Genomic DNA, 14,275 nt, shown 5'->3' with positions numbered 1-14,275 from the left:
CGCTGAGATGAGATTTCAAAGTGAAGTACCTGTTTGAAGATGCATGGCATTCCACAAGGGTGGGCAAGGGCTACTGGGTATAAATCTAGCACCCCAGCACCTGGTGTGAAGACAGGGAGAGAGTGTGACACATAAGATTTAGAATGACTTACACACAACCTGTACATGTGTAAACTACACACTCATCCATATAAATTTACACACTACTTATGATCGGAAAAGACCAGACACAGCACTTAAAACTCTTTTAAAACATCCTCACAGCTGCACACACACATGTACAGACTGTGCATATTACGTTTCCCCCTGTGTCTTTCCCTTTCTGTTAAATCTAATTCCCCTGGATGTTCTCAGTGTCATCCATCATGGTCTGATCTTTGCTGGAGGAGATCCTGAGAACCACAGAGTTAGAGTGAATAGAAACGCAACACTTTCTGTTGTATCACAGTCATTTTCTTCAGTACACCTGAAATGACACAATTTTGATAACATTGTCATGGAATAGAGAATTGTTTTTTTTTATATGTGAACATATGCATGAGACTGAGAAAGCTAAAAACATCATATTAACCCATTCGTGGCTAAATGTACCATAGTCACATTTTTGGCATCCATGTAGAGCAGACCAGGTGAAGGAATGATCAGTGTTCTCCCACTAATGAGAATACGCGTTGCTTCACGTTATGTTGTTACACTTATTTTCACATTAAAAATATCTGATTTTATTTGCGTTATTCTTGTTTTTCCAATTATGTGCAAAAGTTTTTTTGTTTTTTTTCCCACAGAAACTGCATTTTTTGTGTTGCAAGATTTTTTTTTCTTTTCACAGATTTGTCAACTTTACATCCTACATTTAACTGAAAATGAATACATGTAATAAATTATGTTCTTTTGCAACCCATTTCCCCTCCAAATTACTGTAATATTTTGAGAAGAACCCAACCTAAATGACTTTAACAGCTTATCTTGTTGTCAAGATTCATCAGGCTTCTCTCAGATCCAAACTTTGGTGTGTGGATAAAGTCTCAAAAGGTCTCCTTGTCCAATAAAAACTGTAAGACTAGAACTAATCAGGAGTTTATTCCCACATTATGTATAATCTTGAAATATTAGAATGTCTTAGTAGATCCCCTTCCTTGTTGATCTTTCTAAAGGCTGCATGCCACAAGACATTTCCTCCCCTGGATGACACGAAAATAAAATCTTTATTGGGCGTCTCTGTGTCTTTATGTGCAACCCCCCCACCCCACCCCCCTCACACACACACACACACACACTCCTCATCTATCTGTGGAACAGAGGAATGACTCTCATGGACTCCCTGTTTGTGAGGAATTTGCTTGACTGCAGATTAGATTTTCAGGAATCTGCAATGTCAATGACACTTTAGGCAGCTGTGTTAAACGGGACAGCATGGTGTATCTGTGTGTGTGTGTGTGTGTGTGTGTGTGTGTGATGGGCTTGCTTTGTAAAGCCACCACTCGCGTATTCCATTTCCCCTGAGCCTGTGACTCATTAATCAAATATTCATACATCCCCTGTAAATACATGGAGAACACAGTCAACCCTCATAGAGTTCTGTGCCCCCTAGCACAAATGCTCTTTCATGTTTCTGACAAAAATCCCCAAATACCCCATCCCCTCACTACGCCACCCTCCTGTCCACTCAACCCTTCCGCTTTCTTTCCATCCTCCAAAGCAGCAAAGAATGTCGCCGGTCCTTTGCTTCTGCATACTTGATGTTCCCGCTCTGTCCACACAGCCGGTCGGTCGTCCACTAAAAACAACCACGGACGAACACACAGATCACACAGGGGATCTAAATGATGCCTTTATGTGCTTTGCCATTGCTTCTCCATGGTAGACAAGAGAACAGATGAGGGATTCTTCTTCCTTTCTGTCCATCCATCCTCACCCTTGCCCTGGCTCTCCCACAGATGGGACAGTTCCCTCCTTTAAAAAGCAAGGCTCATCATAATACAAGAATTTGTATTGTACGGGAAAACAGTCCGGCATAGCTCAAACTAAGGGGGCAACAGACAGATTATCCATGGTAACAGAGCTTTGCACACAAGGATATTTTCTTTTCCTCCACAGAGGAACACAGTTGCCGCCAGTGTCACTGGGTCACATTTTTTCCGGTCCCTGGTTAATGGGCTGTATAGATGGTTAGCACGTACGATTAGTTTTAATCTACTACATTTGACTGGGAGAGAAAGGGATTGAATACATTTCAACACACCACTGAGGTTTGTATCCAGCACTGGAAATGAACAAAACAATTTTTTATTCTACCAGAAGCGATTCAAATTCTTCAAGTGGACCCAAAAGAAGCAAACCGATTAAGAAAGTCAAATATTGTGAATTTATTCAACTTTTTTTGCCCGGCAATGTAAAAAACATTTTACATTACAGAGATTAGTTTTCTTAGTTAATTTATGCAAACAGACATGCAGGTGTTGTAATGCAGCAAAGCATATAAGAAAAGTTCTACAGTCGGAAAACTTCAGTGTTTTTAAACGATAAATCAAAGTGCATGATCAAGTTTTGTAATTTTGTAGTCAAGTGTTCTGGCATGCTTCTTCACTTCTAGTTCATTAAGGTGTAATTACAGTAAAAGTGTTGTAAAAAGAGAGAAAAGATCATTTAGTCTCACTGCAGAATGGTAGAAAAAGGGTAAACATAACATGAAATGTTAAAAATTCCTTTTGTATGAAAAAATAACTTTCCAAAATGCTTTGAAATAATTGACCAAAATTGTGAATTACACAAAATATATATAAATAATATTGATTTTGACTGTTAATATAGTATCTCTCTGCAATTTCTTTGTGTGATTTATATTGTTAGTCCATCTCAATTCAACAACCCGTATATATTGCAACTCCCTGGAAGTTTTTTTTTACTTCAGGTGCTGTTTTCCGTGGGTGTTAGAAATATACAGCAGATACTTTTACATCTAAAACATCTTATTGTAAAGGGTAATTTATAACAGATAGTGCTTAGTGAGGTGTAGCACATGAGCCCATTAACCATTTGGCAAACTCTAACCAAAATTAATACCACTAAGGCAAGCAAACAATCATATCATCACACGACAGCATCATATATTATTGCTAAGATTAAAGCTCTAGCGTGAATAAAAAGACATGTTGGCAGAATTATGAAGAGAGCGTCCTTCAAAGCTTGTGCTTCTGTTGTTGAGGTGTTTCAGAAGAGTGAAAAATTCATCTTATTTGATGAAATATTCTTGGCAGAGGAGTTTGGAAAAGTTACTTAGTTCAGTCTATCATCAGAGAGCCCTCGGCCCATATAAATTAAGGCTTTTACTGCACTTCTTTCAGCTATATACTAATACTTACCACACTTAAGAGGCTGTCTAAATACTGTAGGTGTGGCCCTGTGCTTAAAAAAGATTTTAAACTGGGCCAATCCTGATTTCTGGGACAGTTATACCTGCTCTGTGACACATTTACAAAGCGGGTCAGTGTGAGAGTGCTGAACTGGACCTAATCCTTATTGCAAGCAAATCCTACACCAAATCCTCCAAAATATGGTATGTTGATATAATGGCTGTTAACAGCTTGTCTCAAGTTTAAAAAGTAACAAACAATGGTGCAAAATGACTATTGTTTGTCTAGATGTTGTTCTTCTCTAGATGAGTATATTACAAAAAAAAAAAAAACAATACGTCATAAAAATTCAGCAGAGCACAAAAAAATGTCTTAAGACTTTCTGACAAAAGGTTCAGCAAGCTCACATTGCCAGGCACCAAATATAAGTCCACAAGTTAGTAACAGTTTTGGCTAAAATTGCTCAGCAACAAAGTTTCCAGGATGTATAAACTGAATTACTGTAGCTTTGTAAAGTTCCATAACCTTCAGTGTCACAACTGACAACAATAGGCTTTGGATACCAAGCTGTTTCAACATTTTAAAAAGAGGAAGTTCCCTGTCAATAATCATAATCAGTGCTATCAAAGCAGCACAAAGTCCCCGACAGTGGCGACTGTCCTCCTCGGGTCACGTATGAAGGGCCATTCTCTCTTCTCTGGGGTCAGGCTTGCCGACAGGTCGTAATCTCTGCCGTGACCTTGCACGAAAGTGAACGCTGGGTATTTCTCCTTCGCTGATGGCTGCAGCACCTGAAATAACAACAGGCCAGTGTTTCAGAGAAGTACTAGTGATACACTATGCTGTGAATTTTATAAGAGTTTGAATTTAATCTCTTAACCAAACAAGGGGCTTCTTCTCAACTGTTATGTATTCTTTGTCAGGTTGCTACCAGAGATATAACATTAATTTTAATACACAGGAATACAGTCTCAGAACGTTTAAGGAGGGAAGACTCTGGTTTACATCTACCCAAACTGCCGACTGGTTTGAGAAGAACTGAGTGAGATTCATGGCTAAATGGTGCCACCTACTGGTCAACTTGTATCACACCGACACACACATTTGCCAGTATACAAAACACTATCAATACACAGACAGCTGTGGTCACATAATAATTGTGAAACGAGCGATGAAATTGCGGCATTTTGTGTTGTTCTGCCATTTCCCACCTTTGACAGCTCTTGGCTGATTCTCTCATAGTCTTGGACACTTCTGGAATAGAAACCTATGGTGCAGCTTGGGTCCATCTTACTGAAAGGCATCTTCTTCGGTGAGGGGCAATGATATGACTAGACAAAAAGAGACAAAATACATCTGAAAATATTCAGGCCAGGTAACCTTTTGATGAATGAAATCCTATTTATCTGCTGTCACAGCATCCATAAATTTACAGCACTGGTGTGTTGTCACATTGTACTGTATACCACGGCATGTAAAAGCATAAAACAAAGTTACTATACAGAGCTGTGTGCTGATTTTTATGTATGGGTCCTGAAATATTCAGGCTCACAGTACCTGATCCTGTATTTGCCGTATTTCTCTTAAGTGGCAGCTTCTTCTGAGCAGCAAATAAATCAGCAGATAGGGACTTGGTAATTGGGCCCGGGGCTGCTTTAAGATTCATACCCTTAAGTACTAACAGAAACTATTAAATTCACATTACTGGGACCTCAGTCAGCTCGTCTGTGTAATTTCACATTACCTGGAGAGGGAAATCGCTGGTGCTGACATCCACAAAAGACTGACAGTAATGAGGGTCCATGTAAATCAAGCTGTCATCTGCAAGGACAAAACAAAAGACAAGTTATTCAAAAACATCGGATTATTACAAAAACGCGCCTCTCTCCAATTTCTATGCAGAGTAGCTCAAAGTCACCTGCTTGGCCTACTGTTAGGCTTGTGTGCGTCAAATATGCCTCCCAGAAGGTTGTTGCTTTTTAATATCCACCGGGGTGGATTAAATTCTACATAATCAGATGCGTTTGTACAAGCACATCCTTTACACCCACAAAAAAGAGGTTGTCATTTAATTTTTGTGTGGGGGAATTACTTTTACAAACACGCAATTATATGCGACCATTTGCATATGATAAATGCAGCACTGAGCCGCGCCTTGGCAGGGAGAATGTATTGCTTGTCATTTAGACATCATCCACCACTGTATTTCAAATTGGTAAAATGTAAATGCGTAAATATTGACTGCCAAGATGTACAACTGAAGGTTCCTTCTGGCTCCTGAAGGTGATGAAGAGTGGCTCACTTTGGGGCCCGGATGAAATTTAATGCATACCTCCTATGGAAATCAATTACAGCTTACAACTTGGGAGGTTTACTTGTGATAAATGGGTGAGGCTTTGATGGGTCAGAGAGAATAAAGTAAGCCCTGCTTCACTTGCCTCCATCTCCACTCCTCTCTGCTTTCCTCACGCAAACAGGAATACATTAACTTACTTTGTCTCTTCACATAAGAAGGGTATATTATGCAAAATAATCTGTTATTCACACCAACCTCTCTCTGTGTGTCTTTCTCTGTTTTCCATTACGCAAACACTAACCTTGAAATCCTACAAAGTAGCAGGCCTGTTTGGGCTTCCCTCCAATGATGCCTATGCAGTAATCCAGACTCAGTATGCTCTATATGCAGAGAGAAAGGCAGAGAAACATACAGTAAATGTGACTGGGAGCCTATATACTGTTTCAATGACAAAAAAAGATGTTTTAAACTCACTGTTTCATCATAGCACAATAATTAATGTGTCTTTTACAACTGTGAAAACCCCTCACTAAGCAGCAGTATGGGACATACAAAAAAATGAAGTTATTTGACTATCCTGCAGTTCTAAAAACTACCCTAACCTACATGTATCTCTCACCTTTGCAAAGTTAAAGTAGTCGGGGTTGGTTTTCTCCCCTCCCAGCCGCACGGGGATGAGGATGATGACAGCTCGACTGTCTGGCACGGTGGAGGCAGACGCTGGTTGGTTGTTCTGTGGGGAAGGAGGGGCATCTGATCCCTCAGCAGAGGTCCGCCCCACTCTTGGTGCCCTGTGGCTATCGATGACATCAGCACTGTACACTATGGAGGATCAATAACACAGAGGTCAGATGGAGGTCTGCATGTCTGCCCTGTCTATCTGTGTATTCTGTCTGTTCATCAGCCTCTCAGTCTCAGTCCTGTCTTTTTGTAGCCATCTCTGGTTTATGAAATATTAGTATGGTGTCTTTATTATTGAGTTTTTGGCTATGAGATACTAAGTTCTTCTGTCACATAATTGTATGCAATACTGTCCAAATACATGCATATTTTATCTTCATGTCCGTAAAAGTTGCAGGTCCCATAAATGGAATTTCATCTTGCAATATTCACTGTATGTCTTTTGAAAAATACCTCATCTGTCTTGTTACCCAATAACAAATTTAAATTTTATTTTTGACAAATATGAGTCTTTCTTTTTGTGTGTTTTTTTTTTGGTTAAATCAAACCTTGAGAAAGATGGTTTCATTCTGGTTTTTCTCTGTGTGAATACAGCCTGATTACAGAATCCAGCATGCTTGATATTTGTATAATACAAACATGTAATATGTAATATGAATGTAAGAGTTGGATTCACTCCCACTTTCCCGTTTCTCTCTGTGACTTTCAAACTTCTAACACACTGAGACACACTCTCACACAGACACATATCTTCTGCTTTGGCTACAGACAAGACAAACATGAATCAAATCCAGGTTATTGGGGTTAAGAAGAGGTAAGATTTGAAGCTAGTAGATTTGGAATTGATGTGTTTTTTGGGCAATAGACACAGTGAGACTCCTGTCACCGCTCTCGGCAGCTCCGCAGTCTCCCAGAAGCAGCAGAGAAATGGTGGAAAAAGAAGGGTCAGTTTGGGCGTCGTGCCCAGCATCCTGTTTTATCAGCAGCAGGCTCATCTTTCATACCTGTGCAGTCCTGTGAGACATAAGCAGTTATACCCGCCAAGCCAGGGTCCATCGCCTTCTCAACAGCTTTCCTAAGAGAAAGAGAGAAATACAGATAGTGAGAGAGGGAGTTCAGGTTTACATCTGAAACTTAAATGTATCTAGTCGGTGCATCTATCTTAGATCTCTAAGATATTTTAATATGAGTATAATTGAAGAATTATGTGCTTGAAAATTATGGGTCAAAAAAAAAATCACATAGTCATGGATTAACATATTAGTAGCGACAGTTGATGTGGTTGCTAGCTTATATATGCATTATTTCATTTTTCTGCAAGCTGTGTATACAACTTGAGTGATTTAACATATCATACACATACAGTAGCATAAAGCTTCATTACTACAACATAACTTAATCCCCTCCAGTACAGCTACACCCAGATTTTGTAATGGGTCTAATAATTTAAATACATTTCTGCACTCTTATAGTGATATCAACATATTCATATTCAGTTTTCCTACATCTAATCTTTTGCTACTTTCTTCCTCTTTACTTAGATGTTTTATGTTCACGCCCCAAAAACTGTGGCCGTATTTTATTGTCACATTAACAGTAAATGTGCTGAAACAACTAATCAATTAGACACTTGACAGAAAATGATCAATGACAATTTTGTCAAATCAGTTATTCATTCAAGTAAAAATACTAGGGCTGCAACTAACAATTATTTTCATTATTGATTAAACTGACGATTATTTTCTTGATTAATTGACTAGTTGTTTGGTACATAAAATGTCAAAAAATGTCGATCACCATTTCCCGACATCTCAAATATCTTCTTTTATCTGAAACAACAGTCCATAACCCAAAGATATGCAGTTTACTGTCATAGAAAACAAAAGAAACCAGAAAATATTCACATTTGACAAGCTGGACCAAGAGAATTTGGACATTTTTTTCTTTAAAAAATGTCTAAAAAAACAATTAATTTAATAGTTGGCAACTAATCGATTATTTGACTAATCATTGCAGCTCTAATAAATACCATACCAATTAGGATTTTTTGACTACTGACAAGAAAAACTAGTTTTAAAATGTTCTCAAATAAAACATTTCTTTTACTCCGTATTTACACATACTTGAGGATGTGTGCCACTACAGCAGGTCCATACCAGTCCCCTGCCTGTTTCCCCATTGTCAGGCCTAAATGGATGAGCCTGTGGAGGCCCAGCTGAGCCGAGGGGCAGTCCCCAAACCACGACACCAGAGTACGGTGGTACATCTCTTTCAAGTGGGCATCTGCCTCCTCTGCGGATCCTGGGGCCTGGGCTTGAGGTATGGGTGGGGATTCAGGATCAGAGGGACTGTGGGAGCCCTGCAGAGAAGCCTCCAAGGAGGCCACCAGACGCTTGGCTGCAGTGGTAGTCCACGTCTCAGTGTCTAAAGGCTGGAGCTTCAGCGCCTCTGACCAGGTCCAGTCTGTACAGAAATAATAAATCATATAAAACAGCTGTAATGAACTTTAGACCAAATGCAAAATAAAGTTTTAAAGTCGCATGAAAATGCAAATGTCTTCAGGCCTAAGAACTATATTTCCTAAACCCCCTGATAGTAGGCTGTTGCTGTCCTCTCATATTTCTCATATATCTCATATTTGGGCTTATGTTGTGGATTTTTTTGGTTTTACTGTAAAGCACTCTGTGACTAGTTTTTGAAATGTGCTAAATGACAAAATCTTGAGTGATGAAGGCATCAAGCCAGAAATAACTAGACAAGTTTTAGAGAACAACTCAATCAGGATGAAAAATTCTCTCTCAAAAAAAAAAAAAAAAAAAAAAAAAAAAAGTAGCTAAATATATAATACTCTTCCCACAGCTTTTGGAAGAAAATTATAGGCTTGCATATGTTTTGAAATACATAATATATAATTATAGCTCAAATTATTTAGAAGAATGACACTTTAAAAAAAAAAACACATGACAAAACTCGTCAAAATGTTGGGGCACTTCAGCAGCCTGCTGGTTGGGACACAACTCACATAACCGCAACAACCGCTGCATGTCAAACTCCTTTCCTTACCCCTGTTTCCTATCTCTCTACATTTTCAACTGTCGAAGAGGGGCAAAGATTAAAAAACAAACTACAAAATGTTTCTTTGTAAGTATTCTGGAGTAAAATGCATATAAACCGAGTGATTTAAATGTGTGAAACCCAACAACAGTGAAAATAGCTACAGAAGTCATACATAAAACATCAAATTCTTAATTTTAGTGAAGAAAAGGGCTACGGTTCTTAAAAACCTGATATCACTGATGGGAAATAATGAAAGGTAATAATTTTAAAGGGATCTCTGTGAGTGCTTTCTGAACCACATCATTCAAACACATAAAAGTTCCATCTCAAACATCACCATTAAGAACAAAAAGTCTTTCAGAACTTGTGAAATTTAAGGTTTTTTGCCTTAAACAGACAGAACCTTGTTCGCTTCAGTAACAGAAAAGGCGTCTTTCTGTTCAATTAGAAGTTTGAGTGTCCCATTATTTCACTTTAATTGTGCCTTAGCCTTACAAACAGGGTGGGAGCTGGAGGTGGAGAGAATGGGAGTGGCCCAGACTATAAAATGGGCCAGAGTACAGTCTAAAGCATTAACAAAATGACCTTGATCCAAAGTGAATCAAAGTAAAATTGATCAATAAATATCCTTAAGTGGCCATTAGTCATTTTATAGAGAAATATTTCATTAGTGACATATTTTAGATTTGACAGAAGAACAAGTTTTAAATATTGTTTTCTAAATGACTGCATTAAACTGGCATTCATCTCATTATGAGGACCCATAAAGTCTAGGACATTTCAGAGACAATAGATCCCACAGAGATGTGAGGAATTCACTCATTTTAAATGACTTGCATCAAATAAATTGAAATTTCTGTTTAAGGTTTAGAACACAGAAGGTTTAGAAAACTCAAGAAAATGGCTGCAAGTCTGGGCTTCCTGCTCAGAAAAAAAAGAAACTGAACAGAAGTGAAAAGAAAAAGATTATTGAGATACATTATTAGTCCCTTGCAGTGGTTATCAGTGCCCCATGAACACCCAGGAACTGCAAAGGTGTTTACAGTCTCCAAATATTGGCCACTAAGCAGCTTCCCCGGTGTAATACTGTCAAGTCAAGTCACAAATCACAAAATTTGCCTCAGGGTGCTTTACTATCTGTACAGCAATACAACCTCCTCTATCCTTAGACCCTCGATCCGAATAAAAAATCCTTTAATGGGGAAGAAAATGGAAGAAAACTCAGAGGAGGGATCCCTCTCCCGGGATGGACAGATGTGCAACAGATGTTGTGTGTACAAAATAGACCAAGAGAGCAAAATGACAGAAATAGAACATGGATGAAAAGGATAACCAGAATATAGTTGGACTGATATATGAAGAATCTGATCAGGAGGACATTGAGCAACTTCCAGCTGCCACCAACTGTCAAGTGTTAAGTGTCTCGATCAAAGCAACTTCAGAACTAGTTTTAAAAATAAGAGTGTCTAAATATAAATTTCCCTTTTCAAACCCCAAATTTCTCAATTAGTCAAAAGATTCATATTCATATTTGAATTTGATTTGCTTATGTTTGTTTGTCTACTGTATAGTTTTATATCTTTAAGTCTCTAAAATGATTCAAATAAAACATTCTGACACTTTTCCCTTTTTGCTCACAACTCATAGACATGAGTCGCATGTCTTTGTAACAAGGTGTCAACAAGGGCAAATGATTAGGAATCACTGTTTTAGACTACAGCTACCTCCACCTGTGTCTTTAAAGTGGAAAAAAAAAATCTAACTCCTTTTTTGGTTTGATTTTTGGCCACACTTTTCATGCAATCGTTGATGTAAGCAGAAGGAGTTTCGAATCAGGTGCGGTACCATCGTTCCACTCACCTCGGCCCAAGAAGTGCAGAGTAAGTGCTTGAGCCAGCATCATCTGTCCAGCCCTCAGCATGCAGCCCCAGCCACAGTCGGAGGTCAGGATGGAGCCTGGCAGAGGAGGGAACTCCTCCCTGTAGGTCAGCCACACACGGGATGCAAAATCCTTCCGGAAAGCCTCCACGTTCCCCATGACGAAGTCCTCATCAGAGGCTTCATAGCAGGCTTCTTCTGTGAGACTGTCGTCATCTGAGGTAAACAAAAACAAGATTTTTGTCCTGGTGTCGTCTGAAAATGACCTACTGTATCTAGCCAATTGCTGTAATCGATTATTAGTATCTTTAGAGCTGCAACGATTAGTCGATCAACAGAAAATGAATCGCCAACTATTTTGATAATCGTATAATCATTTCAGCTTTTCAAATGTGATGACTGAATGCTTTTTCTTGTCATACATTACAGTAAACTGTATTTCTTTGGGATTGGACAAGATAAGACATTTGAAGATGTCACCTTTGACTCTGGGAAATTATAATGGCCATTTTTCACTATTTTCTGAGATTTTACGGACCAAATGATTAATCGAGAATATGACTGTGTATTATAGTAAACTGAATATCTTTGGGTTGTGGACTGTTGGTCAGGACAAAACAAGACATTTGAGGACATCATCTTAGGCTGTGGGAAACAGTTAACATGTTTTACCGTTTTCTGACATTTTATAGACCAAACAACTAATCAACTGATAGAGTAAATAACCGTCAGATTAATCGATAATAAAAATAATCATTAGTTGCAGCCCAAAAGTATAAGTTTTAATTGTAACTGCCAGTAGTTGTTTTGTGTATGTGTGTGTGCACCGTACCTTCAGCCTTAAAGTGGTAACATTTCCCCAGAAGAAGCACAGGGGAATTTCTACTGAATGAGGTCTTAGACTTCAGAGCCCAACCTGAGACATACAACAAACAGACATTATGTCATGGTTTGGCTGATAGTTGAAAAAAAATAGCTGTAAGGCATCTTATTTACTCAGTTGACTGGCACACCTACAGTACAACACCCATCATTCAGTGTTCTGGCTCAGTCCCAAGATTTGTGCAGACTACAGTTACTGTAGTACAGTATTCTGTTTGCATCAAGCTATTCCTCCACTTAGTGTTACATAAACAGCATTGGAACAACCATTAAGGCTTTTTAAACGCAGGCAGCAACATAGCAGAAACTTTCATCTCAGCTGAAAAGAACACAATGTCACACTCAAACCAGAGTGGACGGGTATGACAAGGAACTATTTTAAGAACTGACTCAACAGCAGTAGGTGCTTTTCTCATTAAATTCTTGTTTTTTTTATTTGTGCAGTCTACTGTGTCTGGATCAACGTGTTATTGTTGATCTGTCTGCATTTCAGTTGCACAGATTCCAGTTTACGTAACCCACTTATTCAGTTTGAGCTAAGAAAATAAGAAAACTAGGTTGTGGAAAATAGCGATGAAAGCCTGAAAGCAGAGGACTAGCATGGGCGGAAGGGCTGTGCAGTGGTGGAAAGTAACTAAGTATATTTACTTGAGTACTGTACTTCAGTACAATTTTAAGGTATGTGTACTTTACTTGAGTATTTCCATTGTATGCTATTTTATACTTCCACTCCACTTTCTATTCCACCACATTCATTTGACAGCTTTAGTTACTTTTCAGATGAAGATTTGACACAATGGATAATATAACAAGCTTTTAAAATACAACACATTGTTAAAGATGAAACCAGTGGTTTCCAACCTTTTTGACTTGTGATGTCTTACAAAAAGCAGTGTGTAGTCGAGGTCACATTTCACATGTCTATGAGTTGTTAACAGCTCCACTAAATAGTGATTTTTCCCTCTAAACTTCTCACATGGTTTCATGTCAATAAATGTTCAAATGATCCAATATTTCAGCAAAAACCAAAGACTAGAGAAAAAGCCCAAAAACTGAAAACAGATTTGTGTATCAAAACTTTGTTTTTTCTTCTTTCCTCTCCCATTAATCATGTCATGACCCCTCACATTTATCTGGATTTATCATCCTTTGGAGGGGCCCGACCCCTAGGATGGGAACCACTGGACTAAACTAGCTTACTGTATATAAAGTAGTTCAAACTAGCTCCACCTCCAGCAGCTATAACAGTAACATGCTGCTGACACACTGATGCTTCAGCATTAATCATTTAATGATGTCATATATAATAATATATCAGTTAGGGGAACCAAACCACTACTTTTACTGCAATGCTTTAACCACATCAAGCTGCTAATACTTATCTAACTTAAGTAGGATTTCCCATACAGGACTTTTACTTGTAATGGAGTATTTTATACTTTGCTGTATTGGTACCTTTACTTAAAGTCCCCCTCCACTCAAAAATATGTTTTTTCTTCTTGTGTGTACTTGGCCTCAAGCTAGTCACTTACTGTACTTCACATTGTGCCACACTGACAAGAACTTTGTCTTCAATTTTTCCACCTCGTCGCTCCCTTTATTCTCCATTTGGACCAGAGAGGAATGTAACCCATTCCCACACTGCAGACAAACCCTGGTACACAGTGTATACATACACACAAACACACACACAAACACACACACACACACACACACACACACACAGCGAGAGAGAGAGAGCGAGAGAGAGAGAGATTTGAGTGTAACATCAAGCAGTATCATTTCACATTGACAGAAATCATAGATTGAACTGAGCATGTCGTTACCTCAGAGCTTCTTCGGTGCAGCTTTTTTCCCGCTCACAGCCGCTTTGTAGCTTCGTACAAAACGTCACATTATGTTATATGAACGAATTAACACACCGTGTGTCGCCCAGAACTTGTAAAGTAACACTAGCCTGCGACAGCCAATGTTTACAATTTGAGGAAGTAGAAGAGTTCAAGTCAGCTGATCTCGCGGTGTTTCCGCCGGAGCCGGGGAAACGAGTGGGCAGGTCTTTGAAGGCTCGTCTTTGAAGGCTCGATTTATAATTCTCGTCAGCCCGAGTGGGCGGTGTTTAAGAAATTTG

General features: G+C 38.8%; 1 protein-coding gene across 1 annotated transcript; it reads right to left on the bottom strand.

Annotated features, from left to right (window-relative positions):
- Positions 1 to 2,342: 2,342 nt before the first annotated feature.
- Positions 2,343 to 14,187, bottom strand: atg4c (autophagy related 4C, cysteine peptidase). The gene is made up of 11 exons (XM_044362151.1): positions 13,974 to 14,187; positions 13,680 to 13,801; positions 12,098 to 12,181; positions 11,248 to 11,481; positions 8,454 to 8,793; positions 7,335 to 7,405; positions 6,269 to 6,471; positions 5,951 to 6,029; positions 5,098 to 5,174; positions 4,565 to 4,684; positions 2,343 to 4,144 (listed from the first exon to the last, which is right to left on the bottom strand). The coding sequence occupies exons 2-11, from the start codon at positions 13,753 to 13,755 to the stop codon at positions 3,977 to 3,979; spliced, it is 1,452 nt and encodes a 483-aa protein (XP_044218086.1). The 5' UTR covers positions 13,756 to 13,801; positions 13,974 to 14,187; the 3' UTR covers positions 2,343 to 3,976.
- Between the last annotated feature and the right edge of the window lie 88 nt (positions 14,188 to 14,275).

This window comes from Thunnus albacares, chromosome 9 (assembly GCF_914725855.1).
Source record: "Thunnus albacares chromosome 9, fThuAlb1.1, whole genome shotgun sequence".
Taxonomy (NCBI): Eukaryota; Metazoa; Chordata; class Actinopteri; order Scombriformes; family Scombridae; genus Thunnus; species Thunnus albacares.
The sequence above is the reverse complement of the archived record's forward strand: the minus strand, read 5'-3'. Positions and strand labels throughout refer to the sequence as shown.

Coding starts and splice junctions, on each gene's coding strand:
- atg4c (XM_044362151.1), bottom strand. CDS start 13,755: ATGGAGAATAAAGGGAGCGACGAGGTGGAAAAATTGAAGACAAAGTTC. Junction 12,182..13,679: donor GTGGCACAATGTGAAGTACA/GTAAGTGACTAG, acceptor TGTATGTCTCAG/GTTGGGCTCTGAAGTCTAAG. Junction 4,145..4,564: donor TCAGCCAAGAGCTGTCAAAG/GTGGGAAATGGC, acceptor TTGTTATTTCAG/GTGCTGCAGCCATCAGCGAA.